The sequence below is a fragment of the Ceratina calcarata genome, unplaced genomic scaffold (assembly GCF_001652005.2).
Source record: "Ceratina calcarata isolate Rehan_Ccalc_2016 unplaced genomic scaffold, ASM165200v1 scaffold255.2, whole genome shotgun sequence".
In the NCBI taxonomy this organism is placed as follows: Eukaryota; Metazoa; Arthropoda; class Insecta; order Hymenoptera; family Apidae; genus Ceratina; species Ceratina calcarata.
This window is the reverse complement of record NW_017147567.1, coordinates 1,006,595-1,033,522: the sequence shown is the minus strand read 5'-3', so window position 1 is coordinate 1,033,522 and position 26,928 is coordinate 1,006,595. Positions and strand designations below refer to the sequence as shown.

Below are 26,928 nucleotides of genomic sequence, written 5' to 3'. Positions count from 1 at the left end.
ATCGCGAAAATCGTGGGATTTCGTAGAAACCGCTATAGGAGAATTGCGAACGATATGTATGGAAGATTTCAGTGCGCTCTGTTAAAATTCCGATGGTTTTCCTGCTCGTTTCAATATGGCGATGGTTAGTTGCTTAGTGCTTCGAAGATCTCGTCGCTTGTCATGAATTTTCTGATTTTTATTCCCGTTCCTTTGTATAATTTCGACGCGAACGCGAATCCTTGATGTACATATTAGTATCGGGATCCGCGCGTAAGTCCTCTGACTATGAAGCTCGACGTCTGATTAAAAACGGATTTCGACCGAAAAGTTTTATCTAAGCAGCGCGATAGATTTAGTAATCTCCGTCCTATTAAGGTTCGTTGTACTTTATAAATAATTAAAGAATTTTGAACAAAAGTGTATCGACATTCTTTTAAACCGGAACTCTGTTACTGCTACGAAAAGAAACATGAAGGTATTTAAAGGCTGATTTTATTCCAGTCCTAGAACTGCTGCCAGTTTCTTGTTATTTCATTACATGCTAGAGGAGATCGAAATTTCCTTTAAGAGCGTTCGACATTTACTTTGGATAATTTCGTTCTTCAACCGCAGCCGAAAGGATTCGATCAGGGATTGCCATGATCATTTGTGAATGAACAGTACTTCATCGAAAGTCATTTCGTTTGACATTACTTATCATGAAAGGAACAGCAACAATAAAATAAATTAGTTCACCTGTTAAACACCGAGGCTACATAATACGTACATACACAAGGGTAATTGCAATATTAAACAAATTTCATACCGACGCTCAATGATTCTAATTTCAATTTACCAGTAGTCAATCATCGAGTCTGAACACGATGGCTGAAACACAAAGAATGACCATATATGGCAGACATCCTCCCTGTGCCAGTGGAACTCGTTTAGAGGAACGCCGTGCCAGGAGGTAAAGTGATATTAGAATGGGATATGGTAATAGCACATAAAAAATTAATTGTTGTACATTACAGATTAGCATTAAGATTAGAAAGAAACCGAAAAACAGACAAGCCAGATGACTTTATATGTTACGAATCGAGTGACGACGAAGCAGAAACTGTGAGCGAAGGAAAACAGTTCTTGAGAACTTCATTTAACTTCGTGGATTACGTACGCGCGCGAGAAACGAACACGAAGGAAGTGAGAAAGATTAATCAAGAATATGGATTCCGACATATATTGACTCACGATCTATTTAAAGAATATTCGGTTAGCTTAAATAATATGAATAAAGTATTTTGTTCTCAATGGTTAAGCGATAGGCAAGTAGTGTTTGGTACGAAATGCAACAAATTGATGGTTTATGACGTAGCGACACAGAAATTAGACCAAATTCCGTCTCTGCATGGGAGGCAAATTAATTCGGGAGGCGGTGCTGTTCCTGAGCAGCAATGTGGTATACATTCTGTTCAAATTAATCCTTCAAGGTATAAAAACATTCTTGGACTCTGTATGCTCGTTTTGTTACCGTTTCTAATGACACGTATGTTACACAGGACACTTTTGTCAACGGGAGCTAGAAATAGTAACGAAATAGCAATATACAGGCTACCAACACTGGATCCAGTCTGCGTAGGAGAAGGCGGTCACAGAGACTGGATCTTCGATATGTGTTGGCTAGACGATGAATTTTTAGTTTCCGGTTCTAGAGATACCAAAATGGCGCTATGGCGTATAGACAACGACCTCGCCGAGGCACCTGATAAAGCGGACGTCCCGACACACAGGTTGCACAATGATAACTACAGATCATAATATTTTTATCGGATCAATTCGATTTTACATATTATCTTTCTCTCCCTTAGATTGATTCAACCTGTATGCGTGAAGGAGTGCAGATCCGCGCAGAAAGTGCGAGCTCTTGTGTTTAATAGAACGTACAAAGAGATCGCAGCCATCACTCTCAACAATTTTATACACATCTGGTCTGCAGAGACTTTCCGACAGAAGATATCTAGAAAATTGCCGGTTTGCCAAGAAAACGTTTGCCTCGCTGTACAAGATGATGGCGTTTACGCCGTAGGATGCCGGTCTTATACTCTGCTGTTGGACGCGAGAACTGTTCAGCCAATAAAAAGAATACCCTCACGGTTTGTAACATCCCGCTTGAACATTTATGAGACAATTATGAAATTTATTATGTTAAAAAGACTAACTGGCTCACATTATTTTCTGTGTAGGTACAGCGGTTGCGGGATCCGATCGGTTAGTTTTCAAGGCTCCGTTCTAACAATCGGTACTGGCTTGGGCATGATGTTTTTTTATGACGTCAAAGCACAAAAGTATCTTGAATCTTCAATTAATTCGAATAGAACCGTTGTACTGAAAGCGTCGAAGGGATACGTGGTACGTCTCAATCTTCGCCTTCCGTTTTTACTACTTTGATGCTTGATTGTTATTGCGATTGTGATTTCAGTTTCCCGATGAAGAGTACATTGACGGTTTCCAAAACGTAAAGTACACGCCTGCTATATATACTCATTGTTACGACGGTTCCGGAACTCGATTATTCACTGCTGGTGGACCTCTCCCTGTGAATCTTTATGGTAACTACGCAGGATTATGGCAATAAAGTTAATTTTAGCTGAGAACCGCATCGACTTTTTATGTAAGTAACTATAAGTTGTACATTTAATCAAGTTTTATCGAAAGAGATGTGTACACCGGATATTAGAATCATTCGTTTGTCACGCTGCGATCTCATTTCTTCACATTGCGCAACCAGACATTTGGAAGATGTTTCTAGTTTAAATTAATTAAAAACTAGAACATTTCTCAATCAATTAGAGGTGTATACATCTCGACTGCCCGATGGAATAAGTGATAAAGTTCAAGTAAATCCTTTGAGCGTTTCAACGATACATTTTGAGTATGAAAGTGACTTACTAAGCAATTATATCAGAACGTCAGAGTTTTAAAAATCATGGAATAATATTACAATCGAAGACACTTTGGTTAATCACCAGCGTAATATCGTTATGATTTTTTAACCGTCGTGCGAAATTTTCCACTAGCACTACTATACGTGGATATTCGAGCGATTAAACGAAACTGTCTTGCATACAATTTGAGAATCATTGATCGTAAAGTTCTCTGTTGAGAGAGAGATCTACTTTTCAATGGAAGAATAGCAGAGCAATGGACATTAAGTTTCTCAGATGCAATTTATCAAGTTGAAATCTCAATACTGGCCTTAGGAGAATAATATACAATGAACATTACGAGAAGTTATTTAAAAAGATCGATATTTATTTAAATGTTCGTAATATTTCTCTGTATTACATAGTAGAGACGTTAAATCAAAAATTCAGTTCGTCGAATTCGTATGTTATACAACTTTACATATAAATGTACGATTATGTTCATTTTATACAATTAAATGATGCAAGTGGATTTTCAGTAACTTAGGATAGAAAACCATTTTAATGGGAGGAAGAGTTGTTGTAAACGACAAGTAACTGAACGATTAGTATGTCGTAGTGGATATATGATAACAAAATGTATTCTGTGTATGCTCATTGTACAGGCTATAAATTGTTGGCATATAATCGCGACGCTCGTCGCATTAGTAATTAACAAAAAAACGGTGAAATGTGTGTTATATTTACAGATTCGTAATTAAATTGAATTGCATGCAATCCTGCATAATGAACGAATACATCGGATACATTTTACCACGATTATAACATGTACTATTAAAAATATTATAAAAAAAGAATATTATTAAACTATTAATAGTTTCCTTCTTGAATATCCGCGATAATTTGTTCGATCTTCCGGGAACGGCCCGCTGCATCTCTTCTTTAAACGGATGGGCCTTTTGAATTTCGTTTACAGTTCAATTTCAACGTGCAGCTATTGTCCATTCGATCGAGACGTCCTAATTTTCATATCTACTTAAGCGAAACGAATCTGAGTATCGTGTAAATTGAAATAATGCAATAGTAAAGTAAAAATAAATAATTTTTATACTTAAACTATACGTATAAGTTACAAACAAATTTTTGTACAGGTACATACGATCTCGGAATACACTTCTTCATGTATTATGCTTACGCAAATGTTTTGCGAGAAAATGGTCGTGCATTAGAGTGACTTAAAAATAGTTGTCCTTGTATTCTTTAACAGTTCTTTGGCTTCTCTTTACATTTCCTTTTACAAGCTTGTATCTCGTTCGATTTGATCATCATTTTTATTTAGGAAAACGTTGTTCCAAAGTTTAGTTGTCGTTAAGAATATGGGGACAAGTTTTAAGCTCCTGTAGACTGATTAAAAATCGTCCCCGTTTTGTTAGTAAAAAAATAGTGCAATTTTTCAAGCGTATATTTTGCTGAAACGAGGAGGTAACACCCGTAGTCTTATTTAATGCTTTAAAACGGTAAATATTTCTTAAAATCAGTGCTACTACAAAACAGCACTGGCGATATTGTAATTTTATGTGTGTGCATATGTGTGCGTGAAGTCAAGTAATTTATGTAAATAAAATATACCAAATGATTAAACAGCGCCTGTCGAGTCTCTTTTGATTCGAAAAATATGAAACTACCAAGAGAAGAGAGACGCGTTTCGATATAAACAAATTTATTACTGGTATATCGATACAAGATATTTTAATTTATGATCTTCACAAATGTAAATCGTGTATAATTTATACAAAACATGTTAAATTTCGTAGTATACGTGTTATGTATGCAAAACGTTTTAAATTCCGTTTAGCCATTATCAGATATGTTACGTTTGTCCGTTGGAGATGTACCGAGGCGCACAATACGCGTGCAAATAAAGGGCGACCCGTTTTTATACACTCGTCGGAGTGTGTGTGTGTATATATGTGTGTGTGTGTAGGTCTTTGAGAAGTGGAAGATTATCTATTCACGCGGTTTTTTCGGGATTAACAGAGTTGTTTCTACCCATCGTTACTCTAGAAGCCCTAAGTCGGGGTATAAATAAGCTCATCGTTTCTTTTTGGTATATCCTAACTCGTGAGTGGCATAAATAAATATACGCTGATCGTAACAATACATCAGGAGAGCGTGTCGCCTTTGAATCGCAGCTGCTCCTCCGGAAATAAAATAGAGTATTTCACGATTATTGCATATAAATTAGTGAGCACTACTGTGTGAATTCCATCGACTCTCGTGATAAACGCTGTACCTCCGACAGCAACCTTCTTCTTGCGCAGGCATCTTTTCCAAAGAAAAATAATTGGGAAAAGCCTGTCCCCTTAACTACAGCAAATATATTCGTCCCGAAATCGAAACGAGACGAAGTTTCAAATAGAATCAAAGATGTCCAGCATCCAAGGCCTTGTTTATATCACTGACTAACATCCCGAGGACGGGTCTATGCTCCGAGTCCTGCCTGAATACGGAGTCCAGGAAATCCGTATGCGTTAAGAAATCGAACACCTGATCGCACCGGTCTTGCGATTTATCCGTGAGGTGCGGCTTTATCAGCGCCTGTATCGCGGTCCTGCATCGTTCCAACGACTTCACCAGATAACCCCTGTCGAAACTGAACTCCAACTCGTAAAACGAGACGACGGACATTGCCACCGCTCTAAGCGCACTCCTTATTTCAACCAGTTTCGCGTCGTCGGCGGAGTTCAATTGCTGATTACGCTGAAGTAGACCCACCTGAAACGTAAAACGTTTAAATAGAGCTACTCAACCCATTAAAAAACAAATCTGGGCCAATGACTGTCGAGAGGGACTAAGTACCTTGATCGATAATTTGACGACGTTCTTCAGAACTTTTTCCGGCTGCTTCTTGTCTAAACCCGGGTTGGTCTTCGCTACTCTTTCCATGAGTTTGTAAAGATTGTCGAGTAAAGATGTGGTGGCATCGTCTATCAACAGCGACCTTCCGGCTCCTGTAGATACGACTCGGCCGAGGAGTTTTTTTTGGGCGCGGAGACCTAAATCGCGGGCCCGACTTCCGGTGCCTCCCGCACCGGGATAAGATCCGCCGTTCAATGTAGTCGCCGACTGCATCACTGGCAATAAGAAAATAAATTACAATCGCTGATTCACGTTATTTATTGATCATGATTAGTTAGAAAAATCAGATACATTATCAGTTAATAGGAATTTTAATCATAAGAATGACAAGACAATCGTCGGTACTTACCATCGAACATTTGTAGATTGCTCTTTCCTCTAGGCGATAACGGGATTGTGATTGAAATAAACAAGCGTTTTGTGACCACGGATGAAACTCAGACAAAAACAACTAAAATAACCAAGGGTGTTTAGCATAAAACAAAATACATAATGTAAAAATGATATTCAAATTGAGCGTTGAACAGTGACGCGCGATATTTGCTGTATGCGATTCGCGCAACAAATCAGAGCATTATACAGTTAACATTTGTGTAGATACCTTGATTGCAGTCGGTTACGGCTACAAGATGATAGAGCAGCCAGCTCTGCAATTCCATTACTGCCGTTCCCCACGCCACCTAAAAAAGAACCATTCGATTTTTCTTTCATCACGCCTTGCTTAACGGGCTAGTCTAAATATTTTCTGTTCTACTTCGTGCTTCGTTTTATAAACAGCCTGTCACCGCGAAAAGATGTTTATGCTGTTCGATGAGCTCTGCTTTCAAAATTCACATTCCATACCGCGCGTGTCATCGGCCACCCACCGCGAGATCGAAATATAAAGAAAGAAGACGGACTTTTAATACTGGCGTGGGATACTCAATTGCTTTTTAATGCAATTTCTATTTCCCCAGGGAACAATCTGAATTACAATTACGAAGACGGCTAATTGTAAGAGGGAACAAAAAATAGTGGCTGAAGGATATATACTCGTTCGCGTAATTTGCGCCTTGATGAGGTCAAACACTGGTAACGAAACGTAATGCGCGTTGCGGTTTGTTGTATAATGGTAATCGTATATACATAGATGCGTGTATAATATATTATATAGCTTCATGAAAGTTGGATCGATTTGTAAGGAGCGTCAAGGCAAGCCAGAGACTCTCATTCTCGTTTGCCTCTCGGCGTTACATACAAGCAAATGAAATGGACTGTGGTTTTTGTAACAATGTAGACGTTAAATCAATTATTTTCCTTAGTGAAACAGTTCAAACAGCAAATGGGTACTCGGCATCGTAAACGATTTCGGATCGAGGGGCTCGACCCCTCCGCTCCATCGTCTCCCCTCGATTTCCTCAACGTTCTTTCTTTTCATTTCGGAAGATGCAGCTGTCATAAGGAACAGCTGTGCAACTGGCCGCCTTGTTAAACCGAGCATCTTGTCTGAGAATATACCCACCACCTGCCTCTTCCGATCGATGTGTTCAGCTATACGTGCACGCACTGTACGTGTACGCGAGTAAGCATGTATCGTGTGCGAGCACGTGCTCCTACGGACAAAGTTACGAGACGAATCGTGCCCTGTCCACAAAGGTCACGCGTTCCTCCTTTAAATATTCGACGGACTTTTTTTGCACCTCATGTGACAAACTCTCCTTTCAAAATTCGATCCAAACCCTGTACGAAACGTGCGAAATTATCGATTTATGCACCTAAGATGTAATTTGCAGACAGAATACAATTTGAGGAAAGTCCAAAAGGCAGCTTTTGCATTCATTGCGTAAAAGAAGTATCCGGAATTTAAAAGATTTTTGTATATAGCATTTCTGCTATATTTATTTGTTTGCGCTGAGTTCGATCGCGATTTATCGATTGACTAGGTGTTTTGTATCGATTGTTTAAGGATGTGTAGACTATGTACTTAAACAATGCTAGCATGTTGAATTTGTTATTATAGATTCCTATTACTATTAAAAAGCTACCTGCAAAATTTTAAATCAATTCATGGGTTTTTTGNCGCCATTTCGACGCTGGGATGGTCGGATTTTGTCAACATCAATAAAATGCCATATAATCATATGTAACTCTTTAAATATCGAAATTAGAAGAAAAGTGCACTATTTTTAATTATGGGAAATGCTTTTTTCTAAGGTACATAAACTTTTGAGATTGACTGTATAGCCAATACATCCTTAAGTCACTCGACTTCAAGTTCACGATGGATGAAACGAGCCCCGCCGCCCATGTCTATTTTGATAAGCGAAATTTTAGCGGAAAACTCAACAGATGTCATCGATCAAGCCGCGGATATGGTTCTCCGTAACTTTTTCTTATTTCCTAAACTCGAACTAAGCTCTTCATGGAACGCGTTTCGAGTCGATTGAAGACTACAACTCCTTCGACGCTTGAAAAATGTTTTGAACACATGGGTCGTATTCGTCTACATGGGAATAAGCGGTGAAAGAGCGTGCTACTGATAGATAATTAGAAACATGTATCCCGTAACAAGCCCGCTCGTTGAGCGCCTACTTGTTAAGGCTCTACATCAGCCGAAAAGAATGTTCGCCTTTTTTGTTTGTGTTCGTTTATGCGCGACCGCGCGGATGAGAATCATGCACCGTGGAAAATTTCACACTACCGATAATCGATTAATTCACGATACCTGAAAAGCTTTGGCCGTTAATTTCTAAATATACCTCTCCTATATCCCTGCAGCGTTGCTCTATCTCTTATTCCCTGTTATTCGTCACCGATGGACGCGCTTGTACCGAATTAACTTACACACATCCGCTCGGCCGTGACTAACTAAGTGACGCAATTAATCCGTTCGTTTTACGAAACTCAGTAGTTACCCACTTTCCTCTCTGCTCGATTATACGATATTTCGTCTACCATTTCAGTTTGATTCTGTTAATATCGTAGTTTGCCGCGATCGTCTTGTAAGTGTATATAGTTTTAACAAGTTATGTTTGAAAATAGGTAAGTGTGCAAATAGAAATCTAGTAAGTAATACTGTTAAACTTGTTTTGCTCTTATAAAAATACAGTACTCTTCCGGTATTAAAGAATGAATAGGTCGTTAAGTGATCTCGTTTTCGGCGGTGGCGGTGGCGGCGAAATCGGTTCGTCAGCAACGAATTAATTTAAATTTTAGGCGCGCACTAACCTCTGCTGTTGTGTGGGCCACGAACGCGACCCGGATACTCGGCAATGAAGTTTCCCTTTTCCGAGAAGAATTACGCAGATATATTGTTCTATTGTTTCCTCCGCGTTCCACTTTGTTCGATGAAATTCTATCGATATTTCTCAAATGCACATAACAGCACGACGCGCGAACGAGCGCATGAAGAAAGAAAAAAAAAGAGAAACTGCACACCGGAAAAGGTAGAAACACGCTATTCTCCAGCGGTTCGCTGTCTTCTCGAGCGAACGTCTGTTCTCTCAGTTGTACGTTGTTGTACTGTTGTGTTCCGCGAATCCACCCCGGTTACCATGGAATCATCGCGAGGTGGGGCGCATGTGTGGCGCTCCTCGCAGTGTCATTCATGCGTTTTCCCAATCCCACGATCGTGCAACGAAATCAGGCGCGACTTGTTGATTCAAGATTAGCAGAATTGATTTACAATTAAGTAGGATTTTTACATCTTATAGCTCCTTATACTTTTATTATATATACATTATACATCGAGGCAGTTGCGTTGAACGGCTCATGCAACGATCACAAGAACACTTGCATAGATTTCTTTCGGTTTTATTAAAATTTTATAAATATAAGGAAATTTCATGATGCATTTAAATTATGGTTTGCATTAACTACGGTTAACGAATATCACAAATTAAATAATTGATAACGCATCTCAGAATCATAATCCTCCAGTTAATTGACACTTTATAGTAGCTTGACACAGGGGCGATTGTGAGGACTGTACAAATAGTATTTATGGGGGAACTGCGGAAATGTTACTTCCTCCTCTTTATTCTGTGCGTTCTGATATGATATTCAATTGTTACGAATACTTATATAGAATCATCGACTGCGTTACCACACTTCTTGGATTTTTAATAAGTGTTTGTATGCTCGGTCGGAAATATTGAGAGCGGCGTTCATTATGCTTAAGCCAGGCTCTTCCAAGAGACTCAAGCCGCACAAACCTGGAAGATATCATACAGGTTATTACTGCCGTTTTGAGAAAAGAATATTGTACGAACCGAGGTAGGTGTGAACGGGATCCGGTGGGCAGTCGGCAAATTTTGCAAATCCTCCCGTGACGATGTCTTGATTCGCAAGGAGGAATGCCCTGTTCTTGTCCGGATCCGACAGTCCGTTAACTTCGAGCATTCGCAATGTAGCGCCTATCCAAAAACTGTAACAAGTGTCAGACGGCTTCCCGGGTCGCCCATGAAATCCACTGTCTTGCCTCATAAGACACCATCTTCTGAGTCTACTTAATTGATCATGCGACAATACATTGTGCAGTTCGTTCATAAGAAACAGACTAGCTACGGCACAAAATGTGGATCCTCCGTGCGATTCAAGACCAGGTCCTTGGCCCATTGCTCCATCATACGACTATAATCATTGTTGAGATGCTATGATAAAATTAAATAGACAAAGCTAACTTTACTTATTTATTTATTGATTTATTGGGTCGAAGCCCAATGCGTGCATCGAAATAGATAAGAGGCCACGTAGCAAAGCATAAATTAATGATAGAAATAATTGTACGATAAAAGAGAGATATGCTTACAATGCTCTTTAAAATATAGTCAATCGCTTTAGTTTTGTTGATGCCCGACCAATCGTTTAGAATCATGGACACGCAACAAGCACAGTAAAGGAATCTCATGTCGCTCTCACATCCTATTACAGCAGCTGTAAAGGATCCATCGAGATTTTGACAAGACCTCATTCCTTCGATAATTGACTTTCTGTCGACGCGGCTCAAGTCATCTCCGAGAATTAAAAGTGTAACTAATCCAATGTATGTCATTGCCAAGTGACCACATTGATATTTCGAGGCATCCTTTGGTATCGTTGGCGAGGGTAGAAAACCGGAGCGGGGCCCGGCTCCGGTTACCTGAAGCATGTACACCCAATCTATCGCCCTTAATTTTGTGTCTTCGCTAAGATCGTTTAAGCAGTTCAATATGTCTAGCCCTGATATAGCAAAAAACGCTATGGTGAGTCGAGAGTAATCGAACTCGGTCAATTCAGAGGGCATAATCTGTAGCAATAACCTCTGGAAATATTTAGCATGCTTCTTCCTTACTAATTGCGGCGGCATTTCGTGCAGGGCCTTAGCGTGATTAATCAAAAATATATATCTACTTCAAGTATTCGCCGGTGTATCGAAGGATAGTTGAGGATAGTGAGTGATACTGGTGGTACTATTATCGAATTTGTTGTGCGAGCGCAAAAATATTCCGTTCCATTCTTATCCTTAGACTATATATACTTGAGACTTAAGCCACCGTGTCACGGCAACAATGGTGCATGGGTCCGCTGTTCGGGAGCGCTTCCATCGGAACGATAAAGATTTCAGGAGTAGTGGGGTTATCATTGGTTTCCACATGGACCTGAAGAATGAACCTGAAGGACGGTGTATAAATAAACGGTATAAACAGTTTTTGTAAACGAATCTCCGTTCGTGAAGGGGAAACAGTTAAGTTGGCCATTTTTTACGCCCGGTTAGCGGCATCACTTATCTATAGAACTTGCTTTTCGTATACGAATATTCGCGCTAACGCATGCCATCTTCGCGGTGCGCATGTCTGAATTTGCTTATTCGCCTGGGACATGTGAATTGTAAGTGCCGTCATGATATTTCATAAAACAATCGTAATAAAGTAATAATTGTTCAAAACGGTAATTGTCAGTATATAACAGACGTGTTAAATTATATTTTTAGCAACATGGGACGAAATAAATGAAAGAGCAGATAAATTTTGTATAAGGCTGTTTTTGCGGTCGGGTCCTACAATGCTACCAATGCTGCTTGTGCTACTGATAACGTGTAGTGCGCATGGGTCAAAAAGCCCACGATGTGGCCATCATTGCGCACGCGTCACCCACACCGGCAAACTGTGTCCCTTGCGCACACCGGACGTTCGCCGCAACGCCGCAATACGCAGCAGCCGCGAAAATCACGCGAACTACATACTACCACCGGAAAGCGGAGATAACGGCGAACACGCAGTAAGTTAAGTCTCAATTAACCGTATAGATCTGTCCGGTTTCGTGAATACTTTCTCGCGGTAGTTTCCTCTGGCTAGTACGGTAGCTTGTTGATTTGCGCGGAGGTAGTTTGTCGGAGGACGACGCAGGGTTCTCGTGGAAGCGGCCACTGAGGGCGCGGCATTCTTGCGATCGTTGCGCCCGGCTCCAACAGAATAACCAATAGGGAGCCGCGGCAGCGCCGCCATTCTATCGAGTCTGTGGCACGCCCTACAACTTCCTCCATTGTCCTTCTTTCCGGGATTCTCTGCGAGGAAGGATGGCTCAGAACAATTATTTTGGGTTTACTCACGGCGGAACGCAATATGGGTACGAAATCGATTGCATACAATAATTATTAAGTAGCTAGTGTTAAGTTTATCGAAAAATCGCGGCGGTTACATACGTTGGCGGGAGTAATAACTGTTCCGTTAAATATCGGTGCACGCGAGGGCCCAGCCGGCTTGGCCGCCATTTCTTGCCTGAGAGTAAAGCGTCCATCGAGCGTCTCTCCCGGGCACGGATCCGATAGAGGTCTTTTTCGTTTTGCCCGTTCGCCTCTTTATCGTTATACTTCTTACGTGTAAGAGAGTCCGTCTATTCTTTCGAACAGAGCTACCAGCGCAGCCGCTTATCAGACTGGCCAAGCGGGATACGCAGTAACTCCGGCGGCGACTGCTGCCACATACACTCAGCGACCCGCCGCCGCCGCGGCCACAGGTTACGAAACGTATCAAGCAGCTGCTGCTGCTGCCGCTACCGGGACCACGTACGCCGGTGAGCTTTTATCCGATTCTTCGTTTCATCATCTCTGGTCAATTTCCCGAGATCGAACTCTTTACGATTCTTATAGCTGCGAATCCTGGTACCGTGGCTCAGACTTACGATTACGGTTACGGACGGGCTGCTCCAGCAGCTACGTACGACGCTACCAAAACTTACTATCAACAACCTGCTGCGGCTGCGGCGACTTATACCACCACTGAGACACATTACCAAGCTGCCAAGCCCGCATACAGTACGACCAGTGCTTACACGGGTACCGCGAGGCAGGCCACTACCACGGGACAAGCTAAAACGTATCAGGCATCCAGCACAGCTTATCAGCAGTCGAATCCTACCCAAAGTGCAACCTATTCCTCAGGGTACACTGCGCCTGCCACGCCTGCTGCTACACCATCAACAGCGACAAATAGTAAGTTTTCAGTAGATCGTATTTTATCTATGTAATATTTTTCGCCAAAAAAGAAAAATCCTCTGTAAATGTCCTGCTAACCGTGACGTAGGCACACTAATAACATGAAATTGATCCTCTTGGTATTCGAAGTTACGCATATGAATGATATACCTGGAATTCTGCTGATATTTTAAACTCTTGGCCAGTTTAAAAGTTCAGCAGAATTTATCTTTTACTTAGTCGATTCAGAATTTGATCACCTCGTCAGAGGAATAAAGTATTAATAAGTAAAAGTTAGTAGAACGGTTCAATGAATACGAAGGATTGACTCCTCCAAAGTTTGAGGTTTCAATTTCATTTCCCTTAGAAACGGCGAGTACAACGTATTCCGGCTACGACGCAGCGCTATATAGCGCTGCGACTATGTATGTAGCCCAACAGAGTGCAAACAGCAATTCGACTAACCAGAAGACTGGAGGTTGGCAGGGCTACGGGCGGAAAGGATTCGGAACTGGAGGGGGAGGGATGAAGGCAATGCGGCCGAAACAACCTCCCAAGCCTCAGCAACTACACTATTGCGATGTCTGTAAGATCAGCTGTGCGGGGCCCCAAACGTACCGTGAGCACCTCGAGGGACAGAAGCACAAGAAGAAGGAGGCATCTCTCAAGGTGCCACAGCAGCCGCCAGCCCGCGGAGCAGGAAACAGTCTACGTTGCGAGTTGTGCGATGTCACCTGTACCGGAAACGACGCCTATGCTGCCCACATCAGGGGCGCTAAGCATCAGAAGGTCGTTAAGCTGCATACCAAACTCGGGAAACCGATACCGAGCGCAGATCCGACCGTTCTTAACCCGAAACCGGCGGCGGCGGCTAAATCGGCCGGAGGAGTTAAAAAGCCTATAGTTACGGCCACTCCGAAGATCAATTTCGTCGCTTGTGAGTATCATCAAATTTAAATAGATTCAGTTGCAATTGACCTTAAGAGCCTGATAATTCGAATACTGCGTGTATCATTGCAGCTGGGAACTTGGGAACCGTGAATCAGAATCAAGCGACAGAAATCAAGCAAGAGGACACTTCTACGACGGAGGAAACAGTGGAGGAAGCGTCCGTTGACGAGAAAGATATTCAACCGGTCGGTCAAGAATATATCGAGGAGAACAAGTCGGAAGACGGGAAGATAATAAGCTTTAATTGTAAGCTTTGCGAGTGTAGATTTAATGACCCTAATGCCAAAGACATGCATATGAAAGGACGGAGGCATAGATTCGCCTACAAGAAGAAGGTCAATCCGGATTTGGTCGTCGATATGAAACCGAGCCTGAAGCAGAGGAAAATGTTGGAGGAGAAGTTGCGTAGGCAACAAATGCGGGACGAATACTTGCGCCGTAGAGAGGAGATTAATCAGTTGGGCCCGATGGGCCCGATGATGGACGAAGAGATGATGTATTGGGAGGAGAGACGGCGGTACGAGGAGGAGTGTGAATATTACGAATGGTATCGGCGTTACGGACGTGGACCTGGGGCGCCGCCGATTCCACGGCCTTTCCCAGGCCCACCGCCTATGATGATGTTTCCCGGACCTCAAAGAAGGCCTGATTCCTCGGATGACAAACACGTGCTAGCCCATCACACAACCATTTATCCTAAGGAACAGGAACTGCTGGCAGTTCAGAAAATAGTTTCGCACACCGAGAAGGCGTTGAAATTTGTTTCTGACACGTTAGCCGAGGCCGGTAATTGTTTTTCTGCTGTGTCCCATCTACCCTTTGCGACACATTCCGATTTCAGCTTCTCCTAGTATTTCATATTTTCAGGCAAGAAAGTAACGCCGCCTATTACGAATGCCACTACGACCCCAGCTGCAGCCACGCCGCAGCAGCAGTCGCAACAACCGCAACTGCCAAATGCAGATATTAAGATTAAGGAAGATCCTGATAAGAAGAAGACTACACCTACGACAGCGACGACGACGACGGCGGCAACCACGACTACGACGACGACGACGACGCCGCCGCAGAAAGAAGACGGTAGCGACGGTAATTTGTTCTCGTTCCAAAAGGAGAAGGAAGATTCTAGGATATTGAGAGGCGTAATGCGCGTCGGTAACTTAGCGAAAGGACTTTTGCTTTCTGGCGATAACCACGTTTGTCTAGTGGTTCTATGCGCGGAAAAGCCGACACGGTGAGTTGAAGAAGAGACGTTGATCAGTCCCGAGACTCATGTATATTTATTTATTTTCCAGAACTTTATTGAACAAAGTCGCCGAGATCCTGCCTGCACAGTTGAAAACTGTCGCTCCGGATGACGCGTACAACGTTGGAAAGCATCCGGAATCGGCGGCGCTCACCGTTTCGGGAGGCAGCGTGACCGTTAGCGTGACCCTCACCAGCCCGTTGATGCGCGAGACGCCAAAACCAGTCGCCGCTGCAGGTGATTTGATCGTTTTACATTTTCCTGGCGGCCAAGAAAAGGATAACCGATAATAATTGCAGAAATCTTTCAGATAAACATTTCTTAATTTCGTACTAATCCGTCGTTTAAGCGTGGTTTATCTTGCTTGTTCTTTTCATGGCCCGAAAGCTTGTTTGTCGAATTTTTTAAGCACCAGGACCGATGCAGGGACAGCCATGGACTTCGACGGTTGCCAGTGTATATACGCTCTAACATAAAAGATTCCACCTTTTTTTCTTACCGATACAGCCGCAATTTAGTGTGTCCACGACTGAGTATTGTTAAGTGCCGACAGAGAAAGGAATGTAAGAGCGTAATACAGAGACACAAATAATTCCCGGCCATTTTTTTAACGGAAAAGAGAGAGCGTAAACTTGATACGGCTTTAGATACAGCTAGTTTCTCGTTTTAAGTTCGTTCGTAGCGTCTGATAAGTTGTTTTCCATGATAAGCTGGAGTCTCCATCGAGGAAAATCAAATATATATGCTAGTACAAGCGTGGACACGCTTTTGGTATGAGGAAACAACGCTGAGGCAATCTTAAAACTATGGACTTTTTGATCATGCATTAATAATTTAAAAGAGAACCCTCTATCGTCGAATGCTGTGCACAGAACGTACAATGCGCGGTCGACTCCTTGTCCTTAACCGACGATTCTTCCGACGGTGCTACTTAAACGCGTTCGTTCTCGAAGTAACACCGTCGACACGCCGAGAAACGTCGGTCGTTCTTTTAATATACATATATTTTTAATACGAAATAAAGGACGTTAGCGAAGAGGAGCGACGCGCCATTGTCGTGTACTCCATTCGATTAGGTTTGTTTTTTGTTTAAATGAGAACGCTTTAGGCTGTGCTCTCAAGTATAACGTAACTGAGTTCCAAGTGTAATTGTATAGAGGGAAAAAAACCCAAATTGGGCATGATCAAACACTCTAAGTGTTGTCTAAGCGTGTTGTGCTTTCTTTGTTGGAATCTCAGATAATGCTGGACAGCAGCAACAGGGAGCTGCTCAACCGCAAGCAACGCCCGCGGCGCCCGCTGTGACCAAACCAGATCCACCAGATGTACTTCCCAAGGCTAAGTGTTTGGAGGCTTTAGCTGCACTCAGGCATGCCAAGTGGTTTCAGGTTTGAATCAATCAACTCCTCAGTTCAAGATAACGAATTGTCGCCGCCGTTTTATCGGCGCTAACGACTGTTTTCTATTATTTTTTCGTGGTAATACCGGTGGAAACGCGTGGCAAGTTGTCCTCTCTCTCTCTGTCCGAAAAAAAGAGCAGTCTTAGAACTTCCAGCCTTGTGACGAAACAATTTTATTTTTATTACCATCTATCCTCTCGCCGATATGATTTTGTCTGAAACGTTTATTTGGTCACGTTTGATGTTACCAAGCTTCGACTTAGCTCCGCCAATCCACTTTGACAGGTCTCACGTGCAACGTTCACGTTCTTTTTGCGAGAATCGTTTGTTTTATCTATGTATTACATATAGTTGTTATAAGTGGATTGTACAGTGGTTGATGTTTCGGTAGTTTGACAAAGAAATAGAAACCGTATGAGTGGTGACATGATTAGAAAGAAGGGAACATCGGGCGTGAAATCAAATATCTTTAGACAAGGAGTTTAAGCACTATGTAAGTGTAAATTGTAGCATTCCGACTGTCGATGCACATTGAACACATTTACATTTGCTTCGCTTCGAACCGTCAACATCCAGAATAATAGGAGACTACTTGCAGAAACTGTGTAAAGATCAGAATACTCTCTTAAAACTATGTAGTTTTGTTTGTTTTGTTTGTAACGCACTCGATTGTTTTACAATGCTTATGAGCTTATTCATTATTCTGGATTAATGTTAATGCAATTGTAGCCTGGACTGAGTCTGTTCTAGGTCTGTCTTAGAAGTTTCCAATGTTTCTCGAATCTCTTTTGTAAGATATGTGTACTCATTCATTTGATGATTCTCTGCAAGACGCGCAACATGAACCAAAGCATTTGAATATTAAAAGACAGACAAGCACAAGCACGCAGTGGTGTCATAAGTATATCGGGTGTTTTTCCAATTATCAGTTGAGCCTCGTTAGTTCACACAATTTGCCAGTTTGACGAGCGGTACGGTTTTCGTGGCGCGTTGTACCTTTTTTTTTAAATGTTATGTTAGGAGTTAATTGTCCAGGAACATGTTTCATAAACACCCGATAATTTTGATATGGGCTAAAATAACACTTAGGAGCTATAGGCACGAGGCTGGAAGGATAGCTAAAGCCCACACAAAGCAAAATTTGAAGGTAGTAGTTTAGGGCGTCGCATCGTCTCCAGAAGACACAGAGACTTTTACGTGTGCATTAAATTGTATTTACTGAAATACTGATCATATTTAACAGGCTAGAGCTACTTCCCTGCAGAGCTGCGTAATGGTTATTCGCATAATGCGCGATCTTTGTAACCGTGTACCCACCTGGGGACCGTTGAACCCATGGGTTAGTATCGAAAGAAATGACGTGAGCATCTGTTTGTATTTTAAACGACATAGAACTGAAGGAGACATTCGATTCCTTTTAGGCATTGGAACTACTTACCGAGAAGGTCATTAGCACCGCTGGAGGACCTCTCAGCCCCGGCGAGGCTTTAAGAAGACTGTTGGAATGCGTTGCGGGAGGAATATTGCTTCCAGGGAGTCCAGGTAAGAGTAGAAACCTCGTTAATTAGAAGTAATCACGTTCTTAAACAAATGATGATCCGATGACGAGACTGAGCATATTACGAAGTCTACCGTAGATTATAAAATTGAGTATTTCGATTTTTGACGTCTCAGTGGAATTTTGTAATAGCGCATGGATGATTGGCAATCTGATGTATATGTATACATGTGATTTATCTGCCTGGAATGTTTACGTATGGATCGATAGGTTCAACTTAATTATTTATTTAAAGGATTATCCGATCCATGCGAGAAGGAGCCAGTAGATGCAATAGGGAACATGACGGCTCAGCAGAGGGAAGATATAACTGCATCGGCCCAGCACGCTCTGCGATTAGTCGCGTTCCGCCAGATCCATAAAGTTCTAGGCATGGAACAACTTCCGCCACCGAAGTACAAGGGCCGATACGCCAGGAAACGGAGACGCGATAACAGCAACGGCGAGGGAACCGATAGCGAGGCTTCGAAGAAAGATAAAAAAACGGAGGAGATCAAAATGGAGACAGATTCCAAGTAGATCTACCAAAATATTCGCTTTATCGATTTTCTCATAACTTATATAGCGGTAAGAAACAAAATTTCGTTCGTGTCAATTGCTTGTTGAATCCGGGTGTTTTTATGATGGAAAGATAAATCGAGACTAATGGGCCGTTGTATCATAATTGTCTGATTAGCGGGCCAGTTGGGTGTTACAAAAAATGAGTTAATGATGTCATAATACCTTGATGGTTGTCGGACGTAAATGAGATCGACGTGGCTTTCGACTAGCATTAAGTTCGATTTTAATGACGTGTACATCTTTAATTCTTTACTTAAACATTAAGTACGTTCTCGAATTTCGGAATAAGAAATTGCAATATTTAATTAATCGATCTATTGGTAATGAAGAAACATGATCGAAGCGAATGAGTTATTGCAGGCTTTTTCAGATGCTTGAGATCTTTCCCAAACAGGCAATTGGTACGATTAGTTCCCAGCACTAGGATTTTGTCGAAGGAAATGACGTCCGCGTTAATTAGTTTCGAATTATTTACTTAGAACGTATTTGGAAGTCGCGATGTGTACGATGAAGGAGTTTAATAGAAACGATGGTAAAAGGAAACTGAACATTTATAAGTTTTTGAAGTTAAGAAAGTAGGCTAGTTTGTATCGAGGAATTCGTGTGTATGTTGTGTGTGTAGTCATAAAGAGAGTGCAGGTTCTTCTGCACGTAACAGCAACAGCAACAGCAACTTTTAAACACCCGCATCCCGCGTGTCACAAGCTCACGCAGAGGGTTTCCAATAAAAACAGAATCAATTATAGACGCTTTGATGTCCAATGAGGGTTTTACGTGCACGTGTCAACATTTTTCTTTCTTTCCAATTTCCTATTTTGAACTAAATATATATAACAGGGAGTCTAATATTATTTTTGAAGATGTTCGTAATTTTAGTTAGTTTTCTTTTTTGACACAGTGTATGGAACTTCTGTTGTACACAATGCAAATTCTCTTTAAATAAATTGAACATGTATGAGACACAATCATAAGGTTTCTTTCACTACCATATTCCTCTGCATTACTATAATATTGCAAAAGTGCTTTTATCACGAGATGAATCATCGTTTAGTAAGACGAAGGCCACACACACAATAGCACTCCGATTGTACGATTACGATTGTTAATTTTTTTACAAGAGCAGGACACTTGACATGCCAACGAAGTTAACTTATTTTTCTGGATGGCACTGAGACTGATATTGTATTAATTCTTTAATAAAACGCAATAGAGAGGAGTCAATATGAAAAACGAATTAAGAACTCGTGGAATAATGATTTTACGTAGCATTAACTTCGTTTAGCACAGCTAGTCTTTTCAATAAATCTCCTTTTTTTACAATTTCATTACCAATAAATATGCTATTGTTCTTATTACTTCGAGTAGCGGACATAAATCGAGTGTTAAGCCATTTCTGTTTCCTATTTTTACAGTATTAAACTACATCTGTAAATATTTCAACTGCAGCAACGTGTATCGTTAATTTATTGTATTTTGGACCAAATATTAATGTAACATGACGTTGTAACGTCTGCAAATATTTTAAAAAGAAAATTCGCAAACTGAACAAGATATGCGTGTGGAGCCTCGACGAATAATTCATTTTTTTGCAGTATTAAGAATATGCAATTACATAGTCCCCTAACGTAGATGTCGAAGGTCCGCTGTGCCATTCTAATTATAACTTTTTAAGAACAATATCCGATTTGTTCCACGAGATGGACTCCATTTCCACGTTCGAACAATGAATTTATGTATTGTTCTTAGAACTTACAAAGTCTGCGAGTTTTCATTTTCTTTCTGTTTTTTATACCAACAAAGCTAACGATTTGTTGTAAACCACGCGATTTTGTAATGGATCGAAGCTGATTCTTTGTTAATAATGGAGTATTGAATCAATATTGTAAATAGTAACCGTAAGTAAATGCTTGTTTTACAGATTGTCATTATTTAATGTAAAACGATCATATAAACAAAATTTTCATCTATCCTACGGTAATCTTTCCATGCTTTCATTTAAAACACTAATTTATTTGCAATAGCATCAGAGAGAAAATTTATCTCTGGTAGCTTATATTTGTAAAACGAACATGCTGGAAAGAGCATATTTTCTGTGATGATTAGTGATTTTCAGAAAAACGATGAGTCATTCTTTCCTTTGTTTTAAATAACTTCTGCCATAGTTTCTGCGCCATCTCGTAAGTGGCGTGTTGCCATCAAAATGTGACAGTCAGACAGTTCAAAGGAAACCGCAGTTAAATGAAATTCTCGGATCCTCTTTCCCATTATTTAGAACCTAATATAATTATAAATAAATTTTATAAGCAGTCGTCAGAAGACTTTCTAGAACAAAGAATATTCTTCGTCCCGTTAACCAATCGCGTTTAGCTACGTCAGGGATGTCTGCGCATGTTCGGTATGGCTATCGATGGGATAAAAGACGCTACCTGTGATCTCCGTGTAGTTTTACGCCAGATTGCAGTCAAGTGAGTGTCTTCAAAGTAAGAAGACAAGATCCTCGTACGTTCTACTGAAAATTTTTGCTGCGTCATTAACTACTTCCGAAGAAGGTAAGAATATTCATCTGCTTACTATTACTATTAATTGATAAGCAAGCCAAAATATCGCAGGAAGAATCGTTCACTACTTTATATGGTTATCTTTTAATGGGCGTGGACATAACGGTTTAGTTGAAATTCTGTTCTTTAAACAGATTCGAAGAATATTTTTCCATATCTAAATCTAAATAAAGTAATTCATACTGATTCGAAGTTAATGTATTGAAAGTTAGAAATTTTAGAAATAATGTACTACGTGTTCGCTACGTAGTGAACGAACGTAAAATGGCGGTTATTGATTCACCGACGCCGAAACGTTACACGTACGCATCAAAGATTGATCGCGACTATTAACAACCGTGTAGGTATTTTAAGAAATCGCATGATCATATATTAAGCAGATTTTGTCTATTTATTTTATTAGTGCTTATCCAGGGTAAGGGAAACTTGATGAGTCAGTAGCAGCCATTGTGTGCATAGATTAGACGACATTTATTGGAAAAACATAATTATCTTACATTTCATTAAATGACATTTCCAATCTATTTTTTCATAGAGAATCATGCAGATCTTCGTCAAGACGTTAACAGGCAAGACGATAACCCTCGAGGTTGAGGCTTCCGATACGATTGAGAACGTCAAGGCCAAAATTCAGGACAAAGAAGGAATTCCTCCGGACCAACAACGATTGATCTTCGCTGGAAAACAACTCGAAGATGGACGCACACTCTCTGATTACAATATACAGAAGGAATCCACTCTTCATCTGGTTCTACGACTGAGAGGCGGAATGCAGATTTTTGTCAAGACTTTGACTGGAAAGACGATAACCCTCGAGGTTGAGGCTTCCGATACGATTGAGAACGTCAAGGCCAAAATTCAGGACAAAGAAGGAATTCCTCCGGACCAACAACGATTGATCTTCGCTGGAAAACAACTCGAAGATGGACGCACACTCTCTGATTACAATATACAGAAGGAATCCACTCTTCATCTGGTTCTACGATTGAGAGGCGGAATGCAGATTTTTGTCAAGACGTTGACAGGCAAGACGATAACCCTCGAGGTTGAGGCTTCCGATACGATTGAAAACGTCAAGGCCAAGATTCAAGACAAAGAAGGAATTCCTCCGGACCAACAACGACTGATCTTCGCTGGAAAACAACTCGAAGATGGACGCACACTCTCTGATTACAATATACAAAAAGAATCCACTCTGCATCTTGTACTCCGCCTTCGAGGTGGAATGCAGATTTTTGTGAAAACGTTGACTGGGAAGACTATCACATTGGAAGTCGAGGCTTCTGATACGATTGAGAATGTCAAGGCCAAAATTCAGGACAAAGAGGGAATACCTCCGGATCAACAACGATTAATCTTTGCCGGAAAGCAGCTGGAGGATGGACGCACACTCTCTGATTACAATATACAGAAGGAATCCACTCTTCATCTGGTTCTACGATTGAGAGGTGGAATGCAGATTTTTGTCAAGACATTGACAGGCAAGACGATAACCCTCGAGGTTGAGGCTTCCGATACGATCGAGAATGTCAAGGCCAAGATTCAGGACAAAGAGGGAATACCTCCGGACCAACAACGACTGATCTTCGCTGGAAAACAACTCGAAGATGGGCGCACACTCTCTGATTACAATATACAGAAGGAATCCACTCTTCATCTGGTTCTACGACTGAGAGGCGGAATGCAGATTTTTGTAAAGACGTTGACAGGCAAAACGATAACCCTCGAGGTTGAGGCTTCCGACACGATCGAGAATGTCAAGGCCAAAATTCAGGACAAAGAAGGAATTCCTCCGGACCAACAACGATTGATCTTCGCTGGAAAACAACTCGAAGATGGAAGAACGCTTTCCGATTATAACATCCAGAAAGAGTCGACCCTTCATCTGGTTCTACGACTGAGAGGCGGAATGCAGATTTTTGTTAAGACTCTGACTGGGAAGACTATCACATTGGAAGTCGAGGCGTCCGATACCATCGAAAATGTGAAAGCTAAAATTCAAGACAAAGAAGGAATTCCACCGGACCAGCAAAGATTGATCTTCGCTGGAAAGCAGTTAGAAGATGGACGCACACTTTCTGATTATAACATCCAGAAGGAGTCGACCCTTCATCTCGTTCTCCGTCTCCGAGGAGGTACTTCGTGCATAAATTGAGATACAGTGGAATGAAGAATTTCGGTTTCACTGTCAGACAGGAAACCATCACTCTCGAGGTTGACGATTGAAAACATGAAAGCATAAATCTAAGATAAGGAAGGCATTCCCAGGTCAGCAGCGACTAATCTTTGCCGGATAACTATTAGAAAACGGCCCGTACTCTTTCCGATTACAAATTTAAAAAAAAGAATCTATTCTTGTTGTTCTTCGATTTCGAGACGGCTAATGATTCCATTCAATGGTCATTACTTAAATAAAACAAAAATTGTACGAAATCGAGCTAATTGTTTTATTACTTAATAGTTGCTGATTACATGTGATAATTAGATTAGTGATATACTTCAATAAATAAACTGATTTATGATTAATAATTTTTAACAATAAATGTGAGAGGAAGTATTCCCCGATCCCGTACTTATTTCTTAGTATTTTAACAATAAGTCTACATTCAAAGAACTTACGATCGTAGTACTGTTCAATGAGTTTTATGATTATACAATTATTTAATTCGTATGAAATTTCATGCAATCAAACATTTTTTGAAGCATCTTCAAGATGCATACTTGAAATATCACTTGTTCTCATTAAAACAGATTGCAACAAGTACCATTAATAATTAAACTTCTTAATTCTTAAATTATTGAATTCAGCCAAAAGCATTTGAAGAAAATCTACTATCGTTACAAATATCTTTTGCCAACGCCAATACTTTGTTCCTAATTGGATAAATTATTTGTATACGGATACACTGAAAAGAAATTCTATCCCGTAGGTGACTCGTATTAGGTAATCGCTGTGTTGTGCACTTCGAATTTGCGCGTAGCCATGAGCGCAACCATCTGCACGACTACGTAATTTGAATGTGCGAAGCAGAGAACTGCGCTTATGGCCTACTAATCTAAGTCTAGCCTATTAAAATTGTCAAAATTTCATTTGCACATGGTTCTTTGTTTTTTAATTACCCTAAATGATTGGAGGTCGAAGGAAATTGTATAGAATCGGAGGAAGACCGATGTTCGAACTTTTAATTCGATCTTTCACCACGGATAATGGACCAAGCGGCAGCACTTGTCGAGTGCACGATATCTTTTTATTCCTTAAGAACTGGCATATCAATGGAGTTAGAAGAAAAATGCATCCATTCTGTGTAGCTGATATCAAACGGTACAATTTTAATTTCAATCTTTTTACGTTGGTACTAATAGGTGATCATAGGGGATGTGAATAAAGGAGAAAGAAGGGTGGAGGACTAATGGAGAGAGAAGAGGGAACATATATCGTGAGTAGGGGATGCGAAAGGGAATTGGGAGAAGATAAGAGAGATAGAGGGATATTCGGTGCGCAACCGGTACGACGCAGACAGCTCGTCTATATACTTGGTTCAACGACCACCGCCCTGGTACTATCTCGCATCCCCCGAAGTACCGGGGTTCCGTCGGTCGCGGCGGGCGAGGAGTGTAGAGAGGGTGGGAATCGTCGGTGAGCTCGAGGGGTTGCAGAGGGTAGGTCGTCGGGGTGTAGGCCGGCCGTGGAGAGAGAGAGGGTGTAGAGGGAGGAGAAGCCGAGGCGGTGTCGAGCCGAACGGCCCACGGGCCAGTTTCGTCTCGAGTCCAGGAGTAGAAGAGCTACTGGCCGCTTGTCTGCTCCCTTCTTTCGCTATAGTTTCATTTCTTTCCGTTTTAGTTCATTCTTCAGTTCCAATTGATTGACACGTTGTTGGTTACACGCCACACGCATATACTATCACACACCGAATCACGATACAATAATAATATATGAACAAAAGTCGGCCGTCGCGACGCGTTCACGAGCCGTTTACGCGATCACGTTGATTCTTCTCACGCATATACACGCACATTTACATGTACACACGCGTACAGAGGCGTGCGTGACCGCGGCCCCGTGTTACGACGCGCGACGTCCTTCGAATATATTTTTGTTCAGATAAAACTAGAAGATAGAATTGCCCGTTCGCTGTGATCGACGAGTGGCACGCTCGATAAATCGGTGCACCGGATGTCCCGTTTGTCGTATGCTCGATGCATGGACACAGCCGCGATCGGCTAGATTAAGTTCCGTATCCCAGGTGTGCCGTCGTCGTGTCGGCCCGTCTAGTACCTGCCTCTTCGTCCGATAAGCCCGCGAGTTGCTTCACTATTTAGGAAACGTACTTCCTCCCATTCAGGTACGTGAATACATCTTGCAATTATATTTACGTATATCAATTGTTTTACCTCTTTACACGAACCACCTTTCTCAAGGCTGCCCGTAGTAGTCACTCTTAAACGAGATCGCCTTAGTCGAGATTCGATTTCGCTATTTTAGAACATCAACGATTCTTTGCTTTGGCATTCTGTCTAATTCGCGATACCAAGAACACCTCGTAGGTGGAAACAAATTAAATCTCGTTCAAGGGTCTCACTACGCCATACGTGATGCTAGAAAAGATAATGCACGTTGTATGTTACGTATATTCATTTGTCATCGTACTTGTACACGTACAATATACAGTTAAATCGAACGAAGAGGGTCTTGCGTTATGTAGAAGGAACCAATCGACGGGGCAGTGGAAGCATATAAAAAGAAGTAGCGCGGGAACAAAGAAGCAACCCTTTACAATTTTATACGTCGCGCTCGAACCACTGACTCGCATTCGTTTCGTTACCGCTCGATGCATCTGCAATCGCTAACGGATGAACGAGGGTTTTGATAATTTTTAATGATTCAGGACGAAGAGATCGTTATCTGTTCGTCTTGTCGAATTTCCGAGCGACCTTTGCCCTGTTCCTGCTCGTAGCCAGTTCCAAACTGCCCCTTGTCAGCTGATTGAAATCGATAATAGTGAGCCGCGGCTCGGTGGGATGTCTGGAGAGAGGTTGCACCCTGTCGAGCGGTGCCCCGGGGCTCCGGAACCTGTAGCTCCGGTTCCTGCACCCGCCAACGCCCGTTCCACTTCCAGTTCCGGTTTTAAGCTGGCTCATCCGCGTACCGCTCATCGATCGGTAACCGCCGTTCGTGGTCACCTCCGCGTCCTCCTCGAAATACCTGCCGATCAAACGTGTGTTCACATCGATCTTTCGGTCCTTCTTCCCTCTCTCAAAATCGTTTAAGGATGTATTGGCTATACAGTCAATCCCAAAAGATTATGCACTTTAGAAAGGCATTTTTTTAAAAGAAATGAGACATCTGAAGAACATTGCTAATAATAAACAACAAAAAAAAATTTTCGATTTTTCCGAGATTTTTCCAAGGGGTACTTC

At 41.5% G+C, this 26,928-nt stretch overlaps 7 protein-coding genes across 22 annotated transcripts in view; 4 read left to right on the top strand and 3 right to left on the bottom strand.

Moving 5' to 3' along the window:
- Nucleotides 1-34: 34 nt before the first annotated feature.
- On the top strand, nt 35-5,045 carry DCAF12 (DDB1 and CUL4 associated factor 12-like protein). Of its 6 annotated transcripts, XM_026812083.1 has the most exons (9): nt 88-357; nt 484-758; nt 821-931; nt 996-1,451; nt 1,521-1,751; nt 1,830-2,114; nt 2,205-2,370; nt 2,441-2,632; nt 3,039-5,045. In XM_026812083.1, the coding sequence occupies exons 3-8, from the start codon at nt 846-848 to the stop codon at nt 2,594-2,596; spliced, it is 1,380 nt and encodes a 459-aa protein (XP_026667884.1). In that variant the 5' UTR covers nt 88-357; nt 484-758; nt 821-845; the 3' UTR covers nt 2,597-2,632; nt 3,039-5,045. The 6 variants fall into 6 exon arrangements, with proteins under 6 accessions (XP_017877033.1, XP_017877034.1, XP_026667884.1 ...); XM_018021544.2 differs by having other exon boundaries at nt 35-124; nt 2,441-5,045; XM_018021545.2 differs by having other exon boundaries at nt 38-124; nt 595-758; nt 2,441-5,045.
- On the bottom strand, nt 4,775-9,320 carry sigmar (Tumor necrosis factor alpha-induced protein 8-like protein sigmar). 6 transcript variants are annotated; one of them, XM_018021554.2, is made up of 5 exons: nt 6,837-7,807; nt 6,406-6,484; nt 6,154-6,182; nt 5,745-6,019; nt 4,775-5,660 (listed from the first exon to the last, which is right to left on the bottom strand). In XM_018021554.2, the coding sequence occupies exons 1-5, from the start codon at nt 6,961-6,963 to the stop codon at nt 5,307-5,309; spliced, it is 864 nt and encodes a 287-aa protein (XP_017877043.2). In that variant the 5' UTR covers nt 6,964-7,807; the 3' UTR covers nt 4,775-5,306. The 6 variants fall into 6 exon arrangements, with proteins under 6 accessions (XP_017877043.2, XP_017877044.1, XP_017877041.1 ...); XM_018021555.2 differs by lacking the exons at nt 6,154-6,182; nt 6,837-7,807 and adding an exon at nt 9,012-9,320; XM_018021552.2 differs by lacking the exons at nt 6,154-6,182; nt 6,837-7,807 and adding an exon at nt 8,543-8,707.
- A 155-nt stretch (nt 9,321-9,475) lies between these two features.
- On the bottom strand, nt 9,476-11,300 carry betaggt-I (geranylgeranyl transferase type-1 subunit beta). Of its 2 annotated transcripts, XM_026812093.1 has the most exons (4): nt 11,084-11,300; nt 10,594-11,003; nt 10,055-10,415; nt 9,476-9,997 (listed from the first exon to the last, which is right to left on the bottom strand). In XM_026812093.1, exons 1-4 carry the CDS (start codon nt 11,100-11,102, stop codon nt 9,885-9,887), a joined length of 903 nt encoding a protein of 300 aa, XP_026667894.1. In that variant the 5' UTR covers nt 11,103-11,300; the 3' UTR covers nt 9,476-9,884. The 2 variants fall into 2 exon arrangements, with proteins under 2 accessions (XP_026667894.1, XP_026667893.1); XM_026812092.1 differs by having other exon boundaries at nt 10,594-11,299.
- A 477-nt stretch (nt 11,301-11,777) lies between these two features.
- On the top strand, nt 11,778-20,869 carry Zn72D (Zinc-finger protein 72D). Of its 4 annotated transcripts, none has more exons than XM_018021534.2 (11): nt 11,778-12,041; nt 12,673-12,836; nt 12,913-13,254; nt 13,715-14,173; nt 14,257-14,973; nt 15,055-15,421; nt 15,483-15,670; nt 16,673-16,821; nt 18,077-18,172; nt 18,255-18,375; nt 18,627-20,869. In XM_018021534.2, the coding sequence occupies exons 1-11, from the start codon at nt 11,869-11,871 to the stop codon at nt 18,908-18,910; spliced, it is 3,060 nt and encodes a 1,019-aa protein (XP_017877023.1). In that variant the 5' UTR covers nt 11,778-11,868; the 3' UTR covers nt 18,911-20,869. The 4 variants fall into 4 exon arrangements, with proteins under 4 accessions (XP_017877023.1, XP_017877022.1, XP_017877026.1 ...); XM_018021533.2 differs by having other exon boundaries at nt 13,604-14,173; XM_018021535.2 differs by lacking the exon at nt 11,778-12,041 and adding an exon at nt 12,214-12,389 and having other exon boundaries at nt 13,604-14,173.
- Nucleotides 20,870-21,387: 518 nt separating this feature from the next.
- Ubi-p63E (Polyubiquitin-63E) lies at nt 21,388-23,948 on the top strand. Its single transcript, XM_018021605.2, has 2 exons — nt 21,388-21,501; nt 22,046-23,948. The coding sequence occupies exon 2, from the start codon at nt 22,052-22,054 to the stop codon at nt 23,663-23,665; it is 1,614 nt and encodes a 537-aa protein (XP_017877094.1). The 5' UTR covers nt 21,388-21,501; nt 22,046-22,051; the 3' UTR covers nt 23,666-23,948.
- Nucleotides 23,949-24,144: 196 nt separating this feature from the next.
- The window catches only part of LOC108623195 (ELAV-like protein 2), a 30,824-nt gene continuing 28,040 nt past the window's right edge, over nt 24,145-26,928 (top strand). Inside the window, exon 1 of the mRNA XM_026812086.1 lies at nt 24,145-25,853. The gene's annotated coding sequence lies outside the window, so the exon portion shown is untranslated. The remainder of the gene's footprint in view (nt 25,854-26,928) is intronic.
- Nucleotides 25,862-26,928, bottom strand: part of LOC108623193 (cytosolic carboxypeptidase 6) — a 7,120-nt gene continuing 6,053 nt past the window's right edge. For both annotated transcript variants that reach the window (XM_018021517.2, XM_026812077.1), the window contains one exon: nt 25,862-26,713. In XM_018021517.2, coding sequence (XP_017877006.1) covers nt 26,410-26,713 — 304 coding nt within the window. In that variant the 3' untranslated portion in view covers nt 25,862-26,409. The remainder of the gene's footprint in view (nt 26,714-26,928) is intronic.